Genomic DNA, 17,362 nt, shown 5'->3' on the forward strand with positions numbered 1-17,362 from the left:
ACACAGAACCCTGACAGCCAAGGTGATCAGATACCTTAATCTGCAAATCTAAAACCAATTTACACAATAGAGATGATTTACAAAATCCAGATAAACCAAATGACAGATTTATTGTCCTTTTGAGATCAAAGGAAAAAGTCATCACTAACAACTCATTAAATGAGTAGAGCTCAGCAAGACAGCTAATGCAGTTCCAAGGAAGTTCATCAATCTTAACATTATAAAAAAATTAGCAGAAGTCTCACACTTTTAGCAGATTAATATAGAGAATTCCTAAAAAAAATGTGTCATTTCTTGGTTAAACACAAAACAAACACAGATGTGAACTGACAAGAAAATGCTCAAAAGGGCAAGTGTTATGTAACCGACATATATATTATCATAAACTACGATTTCTTGAAAGTTGAAACCTTTGTAAATAAAACAATTCATTATCCCAACTGGGATATGTCACAAACACCCTTTTTTTTTACAAAACCAAAGTAAAAAAAAGAAAACCAATAACATAATTTCATCCAAAAAAGACCCCAAAAAAAAAAAAAATTCAAAACCCATCACACATATTAACAATTCAGATCATACTAAACAAAAAAAAAAAAAAAAAAAAAAAAACAAAAACAAAAAAAGTACTTTGCAGGGTGTGTTGGTATACCAACGGGAAAGGTTGAACTTGCCCAGTTTGCAAGGAGTAAGAAGAGGAATGGTGGCAGCTTCAGCAGCCATTTATAATGATTCTATTCTATTCTTTCCTGTTGAATGCTAGTACCTTGCTTCTGTTCCTGATTTCAGACAAAAGTGGGAATGAAATGCTTGTTACACAAATGGGTATTTATAGAAATGAAAAAACATTAAAGATTTGTGTCAAAAAAGTCTTCCAATAATGCAGTCCAAAATGTTATTCTATTCAAATCCCAAAAAATTACTTAATTATACGATACAATTTTACAATCTTCCAGCATTCAAACTTTTATTTGCAAATACAACAAGTTAAAATATTATTTTTATACAATAAAATAATATATCACAAAACCCAAATAAAAACAAAAACCCAAAACCCCACGTCACCTCTGCAACCACCTGCTACCACCACCACCACCACGAAGAACATACCCAAACTGTTGTTTTCTTGAAACTCCAGCCACAAACTCTGGCAACCCACAAAATCAAAATCAAAATCAAACCAAACCACGGCAATCCCCAACTCCACCACCATGAACCCACAAAAAAAATCCATCCCAAAATCAAATCAAACCAATAGCAAAATGCCATACCCAATTCCTTTAAGCACCGGTCACAGCCAAAAAAAAAAAAAAAAACCCTACCCAGAACTCAGAGAAGACGATCCACGGAGAAGACGAGAAGCTTGGCGTTGGCAGCGATGGCGAGAGAGAGAAAGGATGAGAGAGAAGAGAGAGGCTTGGTCAGGTGGCTTGTGGTGGCCTTGACGGTGGCTTGCGGTGGGGCCTGTGACAGTGGATCCAGCCATGGTGGCTTGGTGATGGCGTTCATGTCCACCATGGTTTTGGGTCTGAAGAGAAGAGAACAAACAAGAGTGAAGAAGAAAAGAGAGAGAATGAGAGAGGAAAGAGAGAAAAGAATCAGAGATAATATAATAATAATTTTTAATTATACAATCTTGTTACAGTACTATCCTAAAAATAGGATGATACTATATTAATATTGTAAAATTTTTAACAATCGGCACATTTTGCAAGTTGGCCTGGAACAGTATTTTAAAGTTGTGACGGTAAAATACATCAATATATACAGTATAGCATTTGGGCTGCAGATGCTCTTGGACAACGAAGTTTGCTTTAAAAAGGTGTTCATAACTTTTCTCACAGTGCCTGATGTCTGTGGTGACGTTTGGAACTACGTGGTTGTGGATGGGAATGGGTCTACAGATTCTAAATAAGTTTGGAATGTGCATTGGTCGAGTTGAATGGACTTTTTGACTAAATTCATTATGGTAGGTTAAAAAAAAATTTAACCCAATTCAACCCAATCCATATGAGTTGGGTTGGATTAGGTTGAACTCATGAATTAGACAATTTTTTTTAATACTATTATTATTAAATTGAGCTGAAAAAAATACATCACATTTACCATCTGAGTTGAAATATAAAATATACATTAATATATAAACTAATATTCCAATTTAGTTGTAAACAAAATATGTTTAAGTATTCAACTGAGTTGATAAACAAAATATAAATGAACTAATATTCTAATTCACTTATAAACAAAGTATACATGAGTTCCTATCTCAGTTATAAACAAAATATATCTAAAATTTTTAATTTTTTTATTAATTATATAATATATTTGAATATGTATTAAAAGAACAAATAGGATTTTATATTATATATGATAGTAGGAATCGAGGAAGTGCTCTACAGCTGGTTTTTTTAAAAATTTATTAAATATATAATATATTTGAAACATATATTAAAATATGGGTGGGTCGGGTCGGGTTTGGCGAGTTTGTAATTTTATGACCCAAACCTAACCCGACCCGCTATTAAAAATTTTTTTGTAATCTAATCCAACCCACCAAGCCCTAAAAACTGACCCAACCAGGCGGGTTGGGTTGGGTTGGGTTTGGCAGGTTGGCGAGTTTTCTACATACCCCTAGAATAAGTCTAGTGCCACATAAAGTGGCACAATAAATGTCACAACTAGATTATGTGATGAATTGTGGTTGGTGGAGGGATAGTTGTGGGTCCATATGGAGACACCCTTTTACCAACCACAACTTTCCACATAGGCGAATTGTGGCATTTATTGTGCCACATTATGTGGCACAAGACTTATTCACAGATTCTACGCTATACATTGAACCCTCAAGAAAAGTTTGGCCCCCAGTGTGAGAAAGTATACCATGTTTCGGTAATACCAACTCAATATCTGTTTTGATATTTCCTACCCAATAAATGAGTGACACCTATTTCAAAAAGCCACATCACCACTTAAAGGGGGAGAAAGTTTACCATGTTTTAGAAATCATTCATCACCACTTAAAAGAATTAGAAAAATGAGAGTTATGATCCGATAAATTACTTTGAAAAAGATGTTTCTACACAAAGATTTAATTTTTATTTAAAAAAAATTATCTAAAGAAGTAATTGACAAGACCTTCATTGATTTGAAAACCAAAAAAAAAAAAAATAGATAGAGACAAAATTAATACTTCTTTTGGATCATGAAGGTATAATAGCTCCATTATGTATTTCACATGATTGTACAGTAAGGATGGGGCTCCATAAATATTCCACTCCAAAAAAGGAAATTTCAAGATCTTATTACATTTAATAAAAAAAAAAAAAAGAAGGAAAGCTCATGATCTTAGGGCTGTCTAACACGCCAAAAAGTGGTGGTTGGTTGTCTGTGACTACCATAGATATAGGACTCAATAATGATTTTGACAACTGATTTAGAGCAAGTGGTGTCTGCATGCCTAAAAAAAACCTACGAAGATTTTGAAAGACCAACCAACTGAAAGAACCATGCTTTTGAAAAAGTGGCATGCAGCCACCACTCTAACCTTTTCTACTGAAATGACTAAATAATATTCTATTCAATGGTGACATAAAACATCCTTTTTAGCTAAAATGGCAACAACATTAGCTTTTTGTCCAACTAACCATGGTGATTTGATTATGTTAAAGCATTGGGTGTCACCTTATTCGTATCCTAAAAACAAAACTACATTAACATATTGGACTTATAATAGAAGATGCCCCTTCCACTGAGGCAATGATCATCATAAAAGCCCCCCTAGTAATTAAAAAAAAAACCACTTACTGTAGAGAAGATAATGCAACAAAATAATTATATTGTTGCATAAATTTCCTTTACTCCCTCAATCCAACAATGATCATCACTTTTGTTAATTTTACTTTCTCCAAAATGAGAGTCAATCCAAATAATGCTCTTCCTCAAAAAGTATGTTTCTATTTCAAATGTGACACTTATTATGCAGGGAATAGCATTCTACAGTACCAACGAATGGTTATTTCAGCAGTCAATAAAAACTTCCATCCAATTTGATTCTCTACCAAATAGGTTCACATGCAATACTTCCTTTAGGATCAACAGCAATCAATGGTTAAATAGCACAATCTGGTATAGAAAACCCAAATCTACTCAATTCATGAATCATTTACCACATAGTCTTTATAATTTAGCATATTACAAAACATTCAACTCTCTCCATCCATTACAAAAGTTTAATTGTCAACAAGCAATATTAGAAGAGAAGATATAAAGGTGGTCTCAGTCAAAGACAAATCTTGCTTTGAAACCCTCCCCGTATGCCAAATTTGACAAAAGAAAACTCCACCTTTGGCATGAATAGCATCTACAATGGGTATCCAGGCTTCAACTTGCTATTTTGTCCATATACCAAGTGTGTTTGGATACCTTTACAATAACAAAGAAACCTAAGAAGTCATAAAAATTTTCGAGGCAAGAAAGGGAACCCTCAAAATGGAGATTGCCTTTCAGTGTGAAACATGGTAAGAAATTGATTACCCTTTAACAGAAAACAGAGTGTAACAAACACAGTGAAGCTAGAGAGAAAGAGAGAGAGAGAGAGAAAGAAAGAGAATCAAGTTTAGAAGCTCTGAGAATTTCTGAAAAATTGAATATGACAAATAGTTACAGAAAAATTATATATAGCCTAAAGAATTAAGAAAATTATCTAACCACCTCTAAACCACTTCCTAATTACACGGATCAACTTCACACCATCTGATCATTACAACAAACCACTAATCATCACCTTACACATGTTAATACAAATAAACTAACTACACTACAACAGAAAAGCTACATGTAAACTAATTATATTGTTACAAAAAGCTACAGGTCGTATTTGTAGCTGAGGCAATTGTCGTTTAATGACAAAACACAAGAATACTCTGCCCCAATGCTCTGCCTCTCTGCCTATTCTGATATCTCATCTTGATATGCTTTCATTTACCTTCAAACTTTGACACCCTTGAGCAGTGTCAAAAGCTCCAATGGCTTCAGCTATCAGTAGACCACCTTTGGAGGTTCTCTGAGAATAATATAAGATAGCATGTGGCTAAGGAACATTGCCATAAGATCTTTGTTTGGTCAATGGTGCCAAAACAACTTTGAAAATACAAATTAAATGATAACTTGAGTAAATCAAGCAAGAAATCTTTCTAATGAAGAAAGTAGTACCCTATAAGAATCAAATATATATTTCCTGTAGCAAAGTCGGGAAGAATAATATGATTCAACCCCTTTCTATATGTTATACTAGATACCAAAAAAATAAAATAAAATAAGGCAAGTAACAAATGAAACCAAATCAAACAATTCATTTTTGAATGGTTATGGTAGAGATAAGGACAGCTTCACAGCTTCACCTGTGGATTGCTAAAATATAAACTTTTAAATAAGGTTTGAGAAGCTGAAGAAAAACACAAAATCAGAAAAACTCTGCATATAATATAATGCTTTTCCTTTTGAGTAGACAAATAAAAATCTAAATGAGAGAATGACAGAGACTGAGACAGAGACAGAGAAAGAGAATGTTTGACTTGATCTATAATTTCTTTTTTTTTTCCTTTAGAGTTTGTTCATCGTTAAAGTAATTTCACAAAATGCAGTACTGGAGTGGGGTAGGAGAACCTCAAAGATCCTATAGGCCCTTCAATTATGACAATTTCTATATCATTCATAGCTAATTTGCCGTGCACCTGAAATTTGAAAATACTTAGTTTCAAGTTCAGGGCCTACATTATTCTTAATTCGTGCACCTCTCTTTTCAACCAATGTTTATATCATAAGCTTACCTTTTTCCTACACCTACAAAGCTGCAGCAAAGAACACTAAGTTTTTTTTTTTTTTTTTTTTGGTTGAGAAAAACAAAAAAGAATGGCTTGTGCAATAAATGTAAGACCACGTTTTGCTTTAAGAAAATACCAGAAAAGATAAGTAAGAAACAAAATGAAGCATGTTAAAACTTGGAACAATAAATTTGATGAATTTTTATGCACAGAATAGGGTGAATTAGTTCTGTTAATCTTTGTGTCCAATACATAAAAGACAGAATCAAAACTATCAGCTTTCAGCTTGCAGTTTTATCCTTAACCTTTCTCTGCTAATTATTTTCAGTAATTCAGGTATGGTTTCCGGGGTCTAAATTATCTTGATGCTAATTGACACTCAATACCAAAATTTGTCACCATGGTTTGATTCGCTACGGTGACAATGGAATAAATGCCAACTTAACTTACTTTGATCAAAGCTTGGATGATGAAATGAAATTGTGACTTTAGAAATTTATTTTACATATAACAATGCGTGTTCATATTTATAGGCTTGTTCTTGATATTTGGTATTCCCTACTGTGTACTTTGCTTGTTTTTTTTGCTCCTTTGGAAAGCCAAAGAGGGTATTTCTGGGACTTGTTGAAAAAACATTAGACCAAGGTGTTGTTTTCCATTTGCATAGTGTAATATTGAGATGCATAACTTCTTATAATATATATATATATATATGTATGTATGTATTTTCCCTTACTAGATAAGTGAATCCAATGGGAGTTGGTAGGGGATATTTGAACCGTTGACCTCTTCCATGATTCTTATTGAAAGTTTAGCGTATAAAAGACCTATCATTTCCCACTTCCTTATCTTTCCTTACTCCACAGTTATGTTTCAAGGAACTTAAATGGATAATTGTTCTGAAACATCTGCATAGCCATTAACTGGCCTAGCTTCTATCGATTTATGACACACGTCATCTTTCTTTTGGTAATGCTTATATTATATTTTAAAATCCCCTTAATCCATCAGTTTTTCCACCATTCAGTTTTGCTATATGTACACTTTTATCCAACCAACTCTTTTGAAGAACCTATACTTGATTTAGCTAAGATAACAGTGAATTATATAGTATATAATTGAATGTAATCATCTACTACATTGATTCTTTACTTTGAGGCCATTGTTAGTTTTATGCTTCTGTAATCAGATTCCTTGGGCCGCACCACAAAGTGCGAAGTTCATCACAAAGTGAATGAATCAGATAACAGCTTAGGGGCTGGTGATTAGTTTCCTGTAACGAGATTCAAGCCATACATGGACCCTGACCTGTTTGCTGTGGAAAAGGAAAAGTATCTTGCTTCTCTGTGTGAGGTGCAAGATTCCTCAGATCCATGGTACTTCTGGATGATTATGCTCAAGAATGGAAACTTTGACAAGAATACTACCCTTTGTCCTGAGAATGGCAAGAATGTCGGTAAAATCATAACAAAGAGAAATTTTCCATGCTTCGGTGAGGGGTGTATGAATCAACCACTTGTATACCATAATTATACAAGATTGGTTTCTTCAGGGGACCAAATAGAGTCTTTAACAGGGGGATTTTATGGAACATATGACCTTGATGCCAATTTAAGCAAAGGTGTAGGCAATAAATCATACTTCTCGGTCACATGGCAGAAGAATCTGAGCACAGGAAATTGGGTTTTCTCATAAAGATTAACAACATCTTCAAAGTATCCTTGGCTTATGTTGTATCTATGTGTAGATGCAACTGAAGGATTTAATGGAGGTTATCACTACAGTGGCCGTGGAATCATAAGAAAGGTTTATTCCTTATCTTCACTTGTTTCTTGCTAGCAGGAAAAATTTGTTCTCTAAACACGTTGTCTCTATAAATGAATTCTTACTGATCACACTACCCTTGAGAGAAATCAGAATGTCAGTTGATTTGAAATTTATGTATCTCAATGTATAACAAGTAAATTAATAATTCATAAAATTTAGATGATCTCTCTTAAACTCAATGAATCCTTGATCTAACTAATTGGGGTTGGTTAGATGCTCTCCCTACTTTTTGTTGATCAAGGTTTTATGATCTGCTGTAATTGACACTTTTACTAGTTTATTATATTCTAGGGTTAATGAATTTGTCTTTTGGGATATCATTTTTAGTTGCCAGAATCTCCAAACTTCAAGGTAAAGGTGACACTTGCTGTCAAACAAGGAGGAGGGCCCAACAGTCAATTTTATCTTCTTGATATAGGAAGCTGTTGGAAGAACAATGGAGATCCATGTGATGGTCATGTTCTGACAGATGTGACTAGATACAACAAAATGATAATAAACCCAGCTACTACAAGCTGGTGCCATGCTAATAACCTGGTCTCCTGCCCTCCTTACCATGTTAGTCGTACTGGTGAGAAAATATACAGAAATGAGACATCTCAGTTTCCATATTCTGCTTATCATCTCTACTACAGCCCAGGAAATGCCAATTATCTGGAGGAACCATATGATATCTGTGATCCATATAGTAATCCACAGGCACAGGAACTGGTGCAAATTCTGCCACATCCTGAATGGGCTGTGCATGGATATCCTGAAAAGCAAGGAGATGGATGGGTTAGAGACTCTAGGACTTTGGTGCTTGATGTGGGTGCTCTCCCTAGTCGATTATACTTCTACCAGGTAATTATGATATTTTTAGTAACTTAGCCATTATCGAATTTGTTATGGAATCCTAGTTGAAATCACACACACACAAAGGAATGATATGCAAATGTGGACACATAAAATTTGGCTAATTGCTAAGTTCACTGTTAGGTTCTAAAGTTTAGGATTTTATGTATTTAGAACTCTAATGTGTATTGTTGGCAAACCATGATCAAAACAATGTGTTTAGAAGTGTTTTATGTCTAGATCAAAGTTGTGATTTTATGTAAAGTTGGAATCAAGTTAAAGCAGGAAGCATTGTGCCTTTCGGCCTGGCTTGATCGGTCGAGAGACAGGCTCGATCGATCGAAGCTCGGGCAGAATGCTTTTCTGCAGATTCGTCCAACTCAGCCCTATTTGTTTTAAAACGTTTTTAGGGTTTCTTATTTGTCCTAAGTATAAAAGGCAAACCCTAGCCACGTTTTAGTGTTGCTCATATTTGCGGTTTGTGTAAATCTCTTGTGAGATCTAGATGAGCTTTCCTTTACACAAATTTAGGGTTTTCAAGGAGAAGATTTATCTATTCCTTGATGATCAATTCAGTTGCTACTATTAAAGCTTAAAGAAAACACAAGCGGATGTGCTTGTATCTGGTGGTGAATCCAAGAAAGAAGGAGTCCATGGATTCGGAGCTTACACGTGGTCGTGTCAGTAAGTTCTACTGGTTGGTAGCAATAAGAAGTCGAGCGTGGGGGCTTGTAAGTCTTATTTTATGAACTTCGATTCTTTCAAGATAGTGGATTCAAGTTTATCTTGAGGATAGTTAGGTCAAATCCTCCCCAAGTTTTTACCGGTTTGGTTTCCTAGGTGATCATATCTTGTGTTATTTATTTTCCGCTGCTTTGCATGATTTGATCTTTTATATTGTGATAACCTAGACTTGTTTAATTGGACTAAGTAACAACTTGGCTAATTACCTAGGTTAATTCAATTGTGTTTTAAGGGGTCTAAAAACTGTCAAGTGGTATCAGAGCAATAGAAAGGCAAGAGGCACAAACACTGCTGAACCTAGAAATTTTAGGAAGCATGATCCCACTAAGGTTAACAACAATGATAAGCCTAGAAAAAGAGTAGGTCAATCTTCCAATAATTCCTTGGGCTCTCAGTGTTTTGGATGTCAAGGGTATGGACACATGAAATCTGAATGTCCAACCTATTTGAAGTCTAAGGGTAAGGCTATGGCTGTAACCCTTAGTGACGGTGAAGTTTCTAATCATGAGTCTGATTGTGATGAGGATGGAAACTTCATTGCTTTCACTGCTACTGCTGTAGTTGATGAGGGCATATCTGTTGAAGAGAACCTTTCTAATGGGGAACTCTCTGAAGATGCAGATCTTTAAGAGGCCTATAACAAACTTTGCAAAGTTGCTGCAAAGGATGCTATAAATGTTAAACTTGGCCTAAAGAAAATTGAATCTCTTGAGCTTGAAAAGAAAAATTTGCTTGTTAAATTGTTTGATGCTAATGATCTTTTGAACAATGTGAAAATTGAAAACATGCTTTTGCTTGATAAAGTTAAATCTTTGGAACTTGATTTATCTGTTACTAGATCTGCTAGTTCTAAACTTGATAAAATGCTGAGTGTTCAAAAGTCGTCTTCTGACAAAACTGGATTAGGTTATGTAGATAGCATCTCTGTGTCCGCTCCCCATTCCACTAAGTTTGTTCTTTCATCTTCTTCTTCTGAACCTTCAGTGAGTGAGATAGTGAGTGAAACTGTCAAACCCTTTGTGAGTGAGGTTGCTAAACCCTTAGAAGGTTCATCATCTAGGAAGATTAGGGTTGATCTGAAAGAATCTAAGCCTAAGAAGCCTACCCTATCTAAGGATAAGACACATGATAAACCTGCATGGGTTTGTCACTTTTGTGAAAAGTCTGGACACATCCGTCCAAATTGCTACAAGCTGCAAGCTGCTAAGAGAGCTAACAAACCAAAAGTACCTGTGCCTCAAGCACTTGATCCTATGGTACTTATTGGTGATTTGGTAAAGGCTTTAAACCTTTATTCCAATCCTGGAGTTGGTAATCATTCTCAAGTGAATAAGAACTCCAATGCTCGTGGTGCATCTAAAAGGTTTTGGATGCAAAAGACTCGACCTAACTGAGTCTTTCTGACATGGTCCTTGTGCTTCATTTGCTCTACCCTTTGTGACCATTGTTCCTTGTTTTTGTTTTGTTTTTTGTGTTTCTAGGATTTGCATAACATAACATTCATGCATTTCATTCTAGGTGTTTTTTATTTTTATTAAAATAAAAAATAAAATAAAAAAGGAAGAAAAAGGAAGCACATTTTGTTTTGCACTATTCTTCTTGGTTTTTGAGAACGAGGTTGGTCAATTTATTTTCACATAACATGTCTTTTGTACCTTGTTTAGCTTTGATAAACTTATTTATTGCACTTTACTAGTTGAAGATTTGTAGTGCATGTTGTGTGGGAAAAATGTTTATGGCTTTTGATTACTATGTCTTAATCTTGAAGTCACATTTTTTTTAAATGTTGGACTTGAACTTTTAGAGAAAGGCATAAATAACCATCTCACCACTGTTCACTAGCCAATCATGAACACCTTAATGCATATCATAAGATTTTGTGCTCGAGAAAGTGTAGCACATGCACAAAAAGAGCATAAGGTGAAGCCTCGGGTTAAATTGCTTAATTCTTAAAATCAAAATTGGTGTGTACTATTAGGCTTAATGCCAAACTCACATAACTTAAAATTGGAATGTATATTATGAGGCATAAATACAAGAAACTTACATGATTGCAAGCTTATGATCTAGGAGATGTGGGAGTTATATGATGTAACTCTTTAGGTGAAAGTCTCTTTTAAATTCTTTGTGATGAATTTTGTAGACTTTGTGATTGATTGCTATTCACATATCACCTCACATGCATCTCAAGTTTTTGCTAGTTGCACACACTACACGAGTTACTCTTTGCTAAACATTGTACATGTTATTGTGTGTGGTTATGGTTTGACCAACCAAGTTTTTGCAAATACTTTGAATTATGTGCAAACTTAATTTGTTACTTGAAAATTTGTGGAGAATGCAAAAATTTTGTTTTTGGGAATTTTGGGCTTAAAATCCTTGATTTGAAAATCATATCATCTCATACTCATGCATTTTTGTTCTTAAATTTTAATGCTTTGAGTTAAATCAACTTGTTTTCAAAAATTGTGTTTTTCCTCAAAAATATGGTGAGCCTCTGCCTAATTCGATCGGTCCATTCTGTTTTTCGACCGATCGAAATTTTTAAAATTTGAGAGAGGGAGTCTCTGTCTGTTTCGACCGGTCGAGGCTGATTTTCGACCGATCGAAACTTGTGAATCAGGTTTTTTAAAAGACAGAATTGGACTTTTTTAAAGTTACTTTTCAAATAGTTCTTTGCTTTTCTCTCTCTCCGCGTTGGCTCTAGGCTCCACCATCCATTTTTTTGTCGTTTTCCTTCAAGATTTTTGCAAGGTTTTTGTCCTTGGAGGCCGGTAAGTCCCTTTTGCCCTTCTTTTTCAAGTTTATTTCTTTATTTCATGCATTTTTCATGCATTATCATGGGTATTTTCGGAACTTTCATCATATTGGGGTTTTTGATGATTCGAACCTATTTTTGTGAAATTGATCAATGGGTTTTTGTGCTATGATGCTATAATGATGTTCCTTATAGTTTAATTTGATCAATTTTGTGGTTTTTGAAAAATTAAAAATTCGAGGGTTTTGAATTTGATCCGAATTGGAGATTTTGTCAAATTGGCTTATCCAATTGATGTATTTGGTCATTATTTTTGTTATTATATCATGTGTAATGATCAATTCATCAATATTTTTCAAATTGATCAAGTGGTTGTCCAAATTTTGGGGTTTTTGTGTTAAAAATCTTAATGTTCAAGCCAATTTTGAAATTTGAACCTTTTGGACTTAATACGCTGCATTAGAACATACATCATGACATTTAAACTTGTTCATGCATCATATAGATTTTTATTCTATATTCTATTTTTGTTCTAACTTGCAGTCTGCCCTTGGTTTTTGGTTTTGTGTTTTTGTTCTTTCGCTCTGTGTTTTGATCGTTATCTTAGCACCATGCCTAGGAAAACTAGAGCTCATAGGACTACTTCCACTTCCTCTAAGTCTCCCACTAGGGTTGAGCTGTTTAAGAATGATAAGTGTAGAGAAGCCTATGACACTTTGAACTGTAAGCATAAGATCTGGTCTGAGCGAGCTGTTGTGTTAGATCAGCTTGATCCTGCCATTAGGGCCAATTTTGAGTCTAGAGGTTGGTTGTCTCTCTTAGAGATAGATCATCCACCCCCGACCGCCCTGATTAGAGAGTTCTTCTCGAACATCTCTTGCCACGTCTATGATTCCAACACCCTAGTTAGGAGTTGGATACGAGGTGTAGAGTTCACCATTACCCCTCGGGTAGTGGCTGAGGCTTTTAGGGTGCCGGTTGTTCGGGATGCTAACTATCCCTATGATGAGTCACCCTCTTTAGACGTTGTCATGTCTTACATCACTGGGTCATCTATCCAGTGGGGTTCTGATTCTCGGATCACGTCCGCTGAGCTTACCGAGACGGCCAATCTCCTCTTTAGGATAGCGTGTCATTCCTTGTGGCCTATCTCTCACTTCCACACCATCCCTCTAGAGCGATGTGTGTTTTTGTACGCTTTTGTTTCTGGAGTGTCTATCAGTTTTCCTCACTTGTTCCTTCGTTCTTTGAACGAGGTTCATAGGAGTTCTGCCGTAGGGCATGCACTGATTCATCATATTTTCATTCATAGGATTTTGCTCTACTTAGGTCTAGATGGTTTTCCGTCTGGTGAGCCTATTCATGTGATTACTCTCATAGGTGCCTCTTTTCTTCGTCAGAGGGCTGCTCAGTTGAGAGTTGCTCCTTCTCGTCCTAGAGGTGCGTCATCTAGTGGTGTTCCCCCTCCTTCCTCTTCTACAGGTACAGCTGCTGCTGAGACTTCAGGTGCTGCTGCTGCTGCTGATGCTGTTCCTCCACCGACTGCTTCGGATGATTCAGACATTCGTTGCACGTTGGATCATGTCTTGACCATTCAGGCGGCTCAAGGACAGATTTTGGTGGACGTACTTAATGAGATCCGTGCCTTGCGTGCGGAGTTGGCGCAGTTTAGACCATCTCCCTTTTGATGATGGATATCTTCTTTGCCCTTTGGCATTTCGTCATAAAAAGGGGGAGTACTTTGTAGGGTTTTTGTTTTCAGGGGGAGTTTATTTGTTTTTTGGTTGGAGCTTGTGGAATTTTAGATTGTATCTAGGTGCTTCACTATGTACTTAACATTTTTAGCTCTTACCTTGTGTTTTTGATGGGATATTCATGTTAGGGGGAGTTTTATGTTTTGTTGGTATTTTATTTGTTTCTTGTTTCAAACTGCTTATTGATTTATATTTATGAGTTATTCATTGATATATGCCTTTATTTGTGTGTTGTTTGAAATCAAGAAGTTATTTTGTTTACTTGTATTGTTTCCACACATGCGGTTATGCATTTTGTTTAAATGTTTCAGGAAATATATAGGTTGATTCAATTGAGCTGCTGTCTACACTTGCAACTGATGGATAGTAGTTAGGATTGAATTTGTTTTATGAGCATTATTTTGTAAAGGACTTTTTATTTTGTAAACTTTGAGCTTCTAAGTTGTATTTTGTCACGGATTGCCAAAGGGGAAGTTTGTAAGGTTCTAAAGTTTAGGATTTTATGTATTTAGAACTCTAATGTGTATTGTTGGCAAACCATGATCAAAACAATGTGTTTAGAAGTGTTTTAAGTCTAGCTCAAAGTTGTGATTTTATGTAAAGTTAGAATCGAGTTAAAGCAGGAAGCATTGTGTCTTTCGGCCTGGCTCGATCGGTCGAGAGACAGGCTCGATCGATCAAAGCTCGGGCAGAATGCTTTTCTGCAGATTCGTCCAACTCAGCCCTATTTGTTTTTAAAACATTTTTAGGGTTTCTTATTTGTCCTAAGTATAAAAGGCAAACCCTAGCCACGTTTTAGTGTTGCTCATATTTGCGGTTTGTGTAAATCTCTTGTGAGATCTAGAGGAGCTTTCCTTTACACAAACTTAAGGTTTTCAAGGAGAAGATTTATCTATGCCTTGATGATCAATTCAATTGTTGCCATTAAAACTTAAAGAAAACACAAGCGGGTGTGCTTGTATCTGGTGGTGAATCCAAGAAAGAAGGAGTTCGTGGATTCGGAGCTTGCATGTGGTCGTGTCAATAAGTTCTACTGGTTGGTAGCAATAAGAAGTCGAGCGTGGGGGCTTGTAAGTCTTATTGTATGAACTTCGATTCTTTCAAGATAGTGGATTCAAGTTTACCTTTGAGCATAGCTAGGTCAAATCCTCCCCAGGTTTTTACCGGTTTGGTTTCCTGTGTGATCATATCTTGTGTTATTTATTTTCCGCTGCTTTGCATGATTTGATCTTTTATATTGTGATGACCTAAACTTGTTTAATTGGACTAAGTAACAACTTGGCTAATTACCTAGGTTAATTCAATTGTGTTTTAAGGGGTCTAAAAATTGTCATTCACGTTCATAGTAAATGGATGTTTGTGTGCTATGCATCTAGGTGCATTCAAAATTTTTATCACCTACTTCTATGCATAGAAAATTCAACTAATTATAACTCCTTACTGCTAACTGTAAGCTTCCATATGTTATCTTTGAGGTGAGACTCCCCAGAGGCCTTATGAGGCTTAAGAATTTTCAGGTCTTCCTCTATTTCCTGTCTGATCTTCTCCTACTTATTCTTAATTTCTGCGCTACTGTGCAAACTTGTCATCCGTATCTGTCCTTTATCCCATATTCATCCTTGAGGTGCTACAGCTTTGTCCAAAAATTCTAACCCTAACTATGTGCAACTTTCAACCTTCAGATTAGATACAATTGAAAAATATCATAGGTTTCCTTTGGATTTATCATTTATCTAGACCTGCTCCCAGCATCCTGTAGGACCTGAACCCATTGGAATTCAGAGCAATTGCTTCCCTAATTCACATTAGTGAACTTTTGTAGTTTACTCTACTTTAACTTGATTAGTGCTGTTGAGTTTGTCCCTCTGCTTCAAGATTGACAATATAGTTATAGGGCACTAATGGGAAACATATTATTATTGCCCAGGATCCTGGAACTAAACCAACAAGGCGTGTATGGTCTTCAATTAATGTTGGTATAAACATATATGTTAACAGCACATGGATGACTGCAGAATGATTTGTCAGTGATTTTGATATACTGGTTCCTGAAGATGTTGTTAGCTTTGGTGTTAGCTTTGATTGATCTTTGCACAGTATATTCACCTTTTCATTTAGTAAAGAATAAGTAAAGAGAGTAAGTAGAACCCATTATAGTTCTACTTAAACCACGTTATCATGTCAGCAATAGATTCAGCACACATACACATGATAAGTGTTGTGTATATGTTCTCTTAAATCCAGATAATCCTCCTGACTTTGTTCGCTTTTCAACTATAAACATTGGAGCTAACCTTATGATACCAATTGTCAATCATAAATAACTTTTCTTAGACTCCTCTTGGTTGCCAAGAACAGAGGAAATGCTATTTGCTAATCATGTGTATGTGTATAATTCCATTTGGAAACTCCACTTGTGTTTGTGCTTAATGTAACATATTTCATTATTTTGTACACAACCGGTCTCGAGCTTAGACAGATAAGGTTGACAGCTAGCTTGAAATTTAGTCATTTTATTATGAGCAAATAAACCTACATGCCCTAAATATGGATAATATCACAAGTAATTGAATAGCCACTTACAATGGTTCAATACAGACCTTACGTATGCGAAAAAGTAAAGGAGACTAGGTCCTTTGTAGCTAAAGCCGAAGGCAAAATCCTATATGCATAGTTGTCAATTTAAGTAAAGAATCATTACTTGTAATTGCCAAGTTATGCTTCAAAATCATGATTAGTCTGGCACAGAAGCAGATCAGCACCAATAGTATTATCACTTGAATAGAATAACCACTTCAAAATTATTTAGATATATCAAATCTTTTTGCTGCACTTGTAAACACTAAAAACAAGTAAGGAATTACATAGGGCAATGTTTTTGGACAATTTATTTTCACTCTCCTCCTTGAAAACCTAAGCAATGTCTTCGAGGAATGGATAATCAGTGTATCCAAGGACAGGGTCAGAGGTGTAGAATGTGTCTCTGTTGTACTTGTTGAGAGGAGCATTGAGCTTAAATCTCTTAGGCAAATCTGGATTGGCTAGAAAATGACGACCATAAGCAACAAGATCTGCATGGTTTTCAGCAATAGCTTTGTTCCCATCTTCCCTGTCATAACCCCCAGCAACAATAAAGTTACCCTTAAAGGCCTTTCTCATTGGCACAAGACTATGGGGACTTTCACACTTTTCTTCGCCTGTCTTCATTCTCGGCTCAACCATGTGGCAATAAAGAATCCCATATTTGTTTAAGGATTCAACCATGTAAAGGCCCAAATCTTTTGGATTTGAGTCTCCACATTGCATGTAGTCTGCAAAAGGAGATAGCCTTATACCAACCCTGTCTGCTCCTATCTCATTAGTAACAGCTTCAACTATTTCCAGAGCAAACCGGCAACGATTTTCGAGGGATCCACCATAATGATCCGTTCGATCATTCACTTGATCCTTCATAAACTGGTCAATTAGGAAACCATGCGCCCCATGGATCTCCACTCCATCAAAGCCTGTGTATAAGACAAATAATGACATTTTAATGAAGGAGCTATGTAATAACAAAGGTAACCATTTCATTTTTCTTTCATAAAGTACAAAGTACACTCCTTCACTCGTACATTTGACCA

General features: G+C 35.7%; 1 protein-coding gene and 1 pseudogene across 16 annotated transcripts in view; one reads left to right on the forward strand and one right to left on the reverse strand.

Annotated features, from left to right (window-relative positions):
* LOC126698454 (uncharacterized) overlaps window positions 1-15,759 on the forward strand; it is a 43,199-nt pseudogene extending 27,440 nt beyond the window's left edge.
* Window positions 1-17,362, reverse strand: part of LOC126699247 (12-oxophytodienoate reductase 2-like) — a 91,859-nt gene that overhangs the window by 22,761 nt on the left and 51,736 nt on the right. For 2 of the 16 annotated variants that reach the window (XM_050396976.1, XM_050396979.1), the window contains one exon: window positions 16,492-17,245. The exons of 7 other annotated variants lie outside the window; for them this stretch is intronic. In XM_050396976.1, the coding sequence (XP_050252933.1) occupies window positions 16,653-17,245 (593 nt within the window). In that variant the 3' untranslated portion in view covers window positions 16,492-16,652. Of the gene's footprint in view, window positions 1-652; window positions 780-1,065; window positions 1,083-1,271; window positions 1,296-1,322; window positions 1,589-16,491; window positions 17,246-17,362 lie in introns of those variants that run through there. 7 more of the 16 variants (XM_050396972.1, XM_050396962.1, XM_050396974.1 and 4 more) reach the window with 6 other exon arrangements.

This window comes from Quercus robur, chromosome 9, assembly GCF_932294415.1.
Source record: "Quercus robur chromosome 9, dhQueRobu3.1, whole genome shotgun sequence".
NCBI classification, from domain to species: Eukaryota; Viridiplantae; Streptophyta; class Magnoliopsida; order Fagales; family Fagaceae; genus Quercus; species Quercus robur.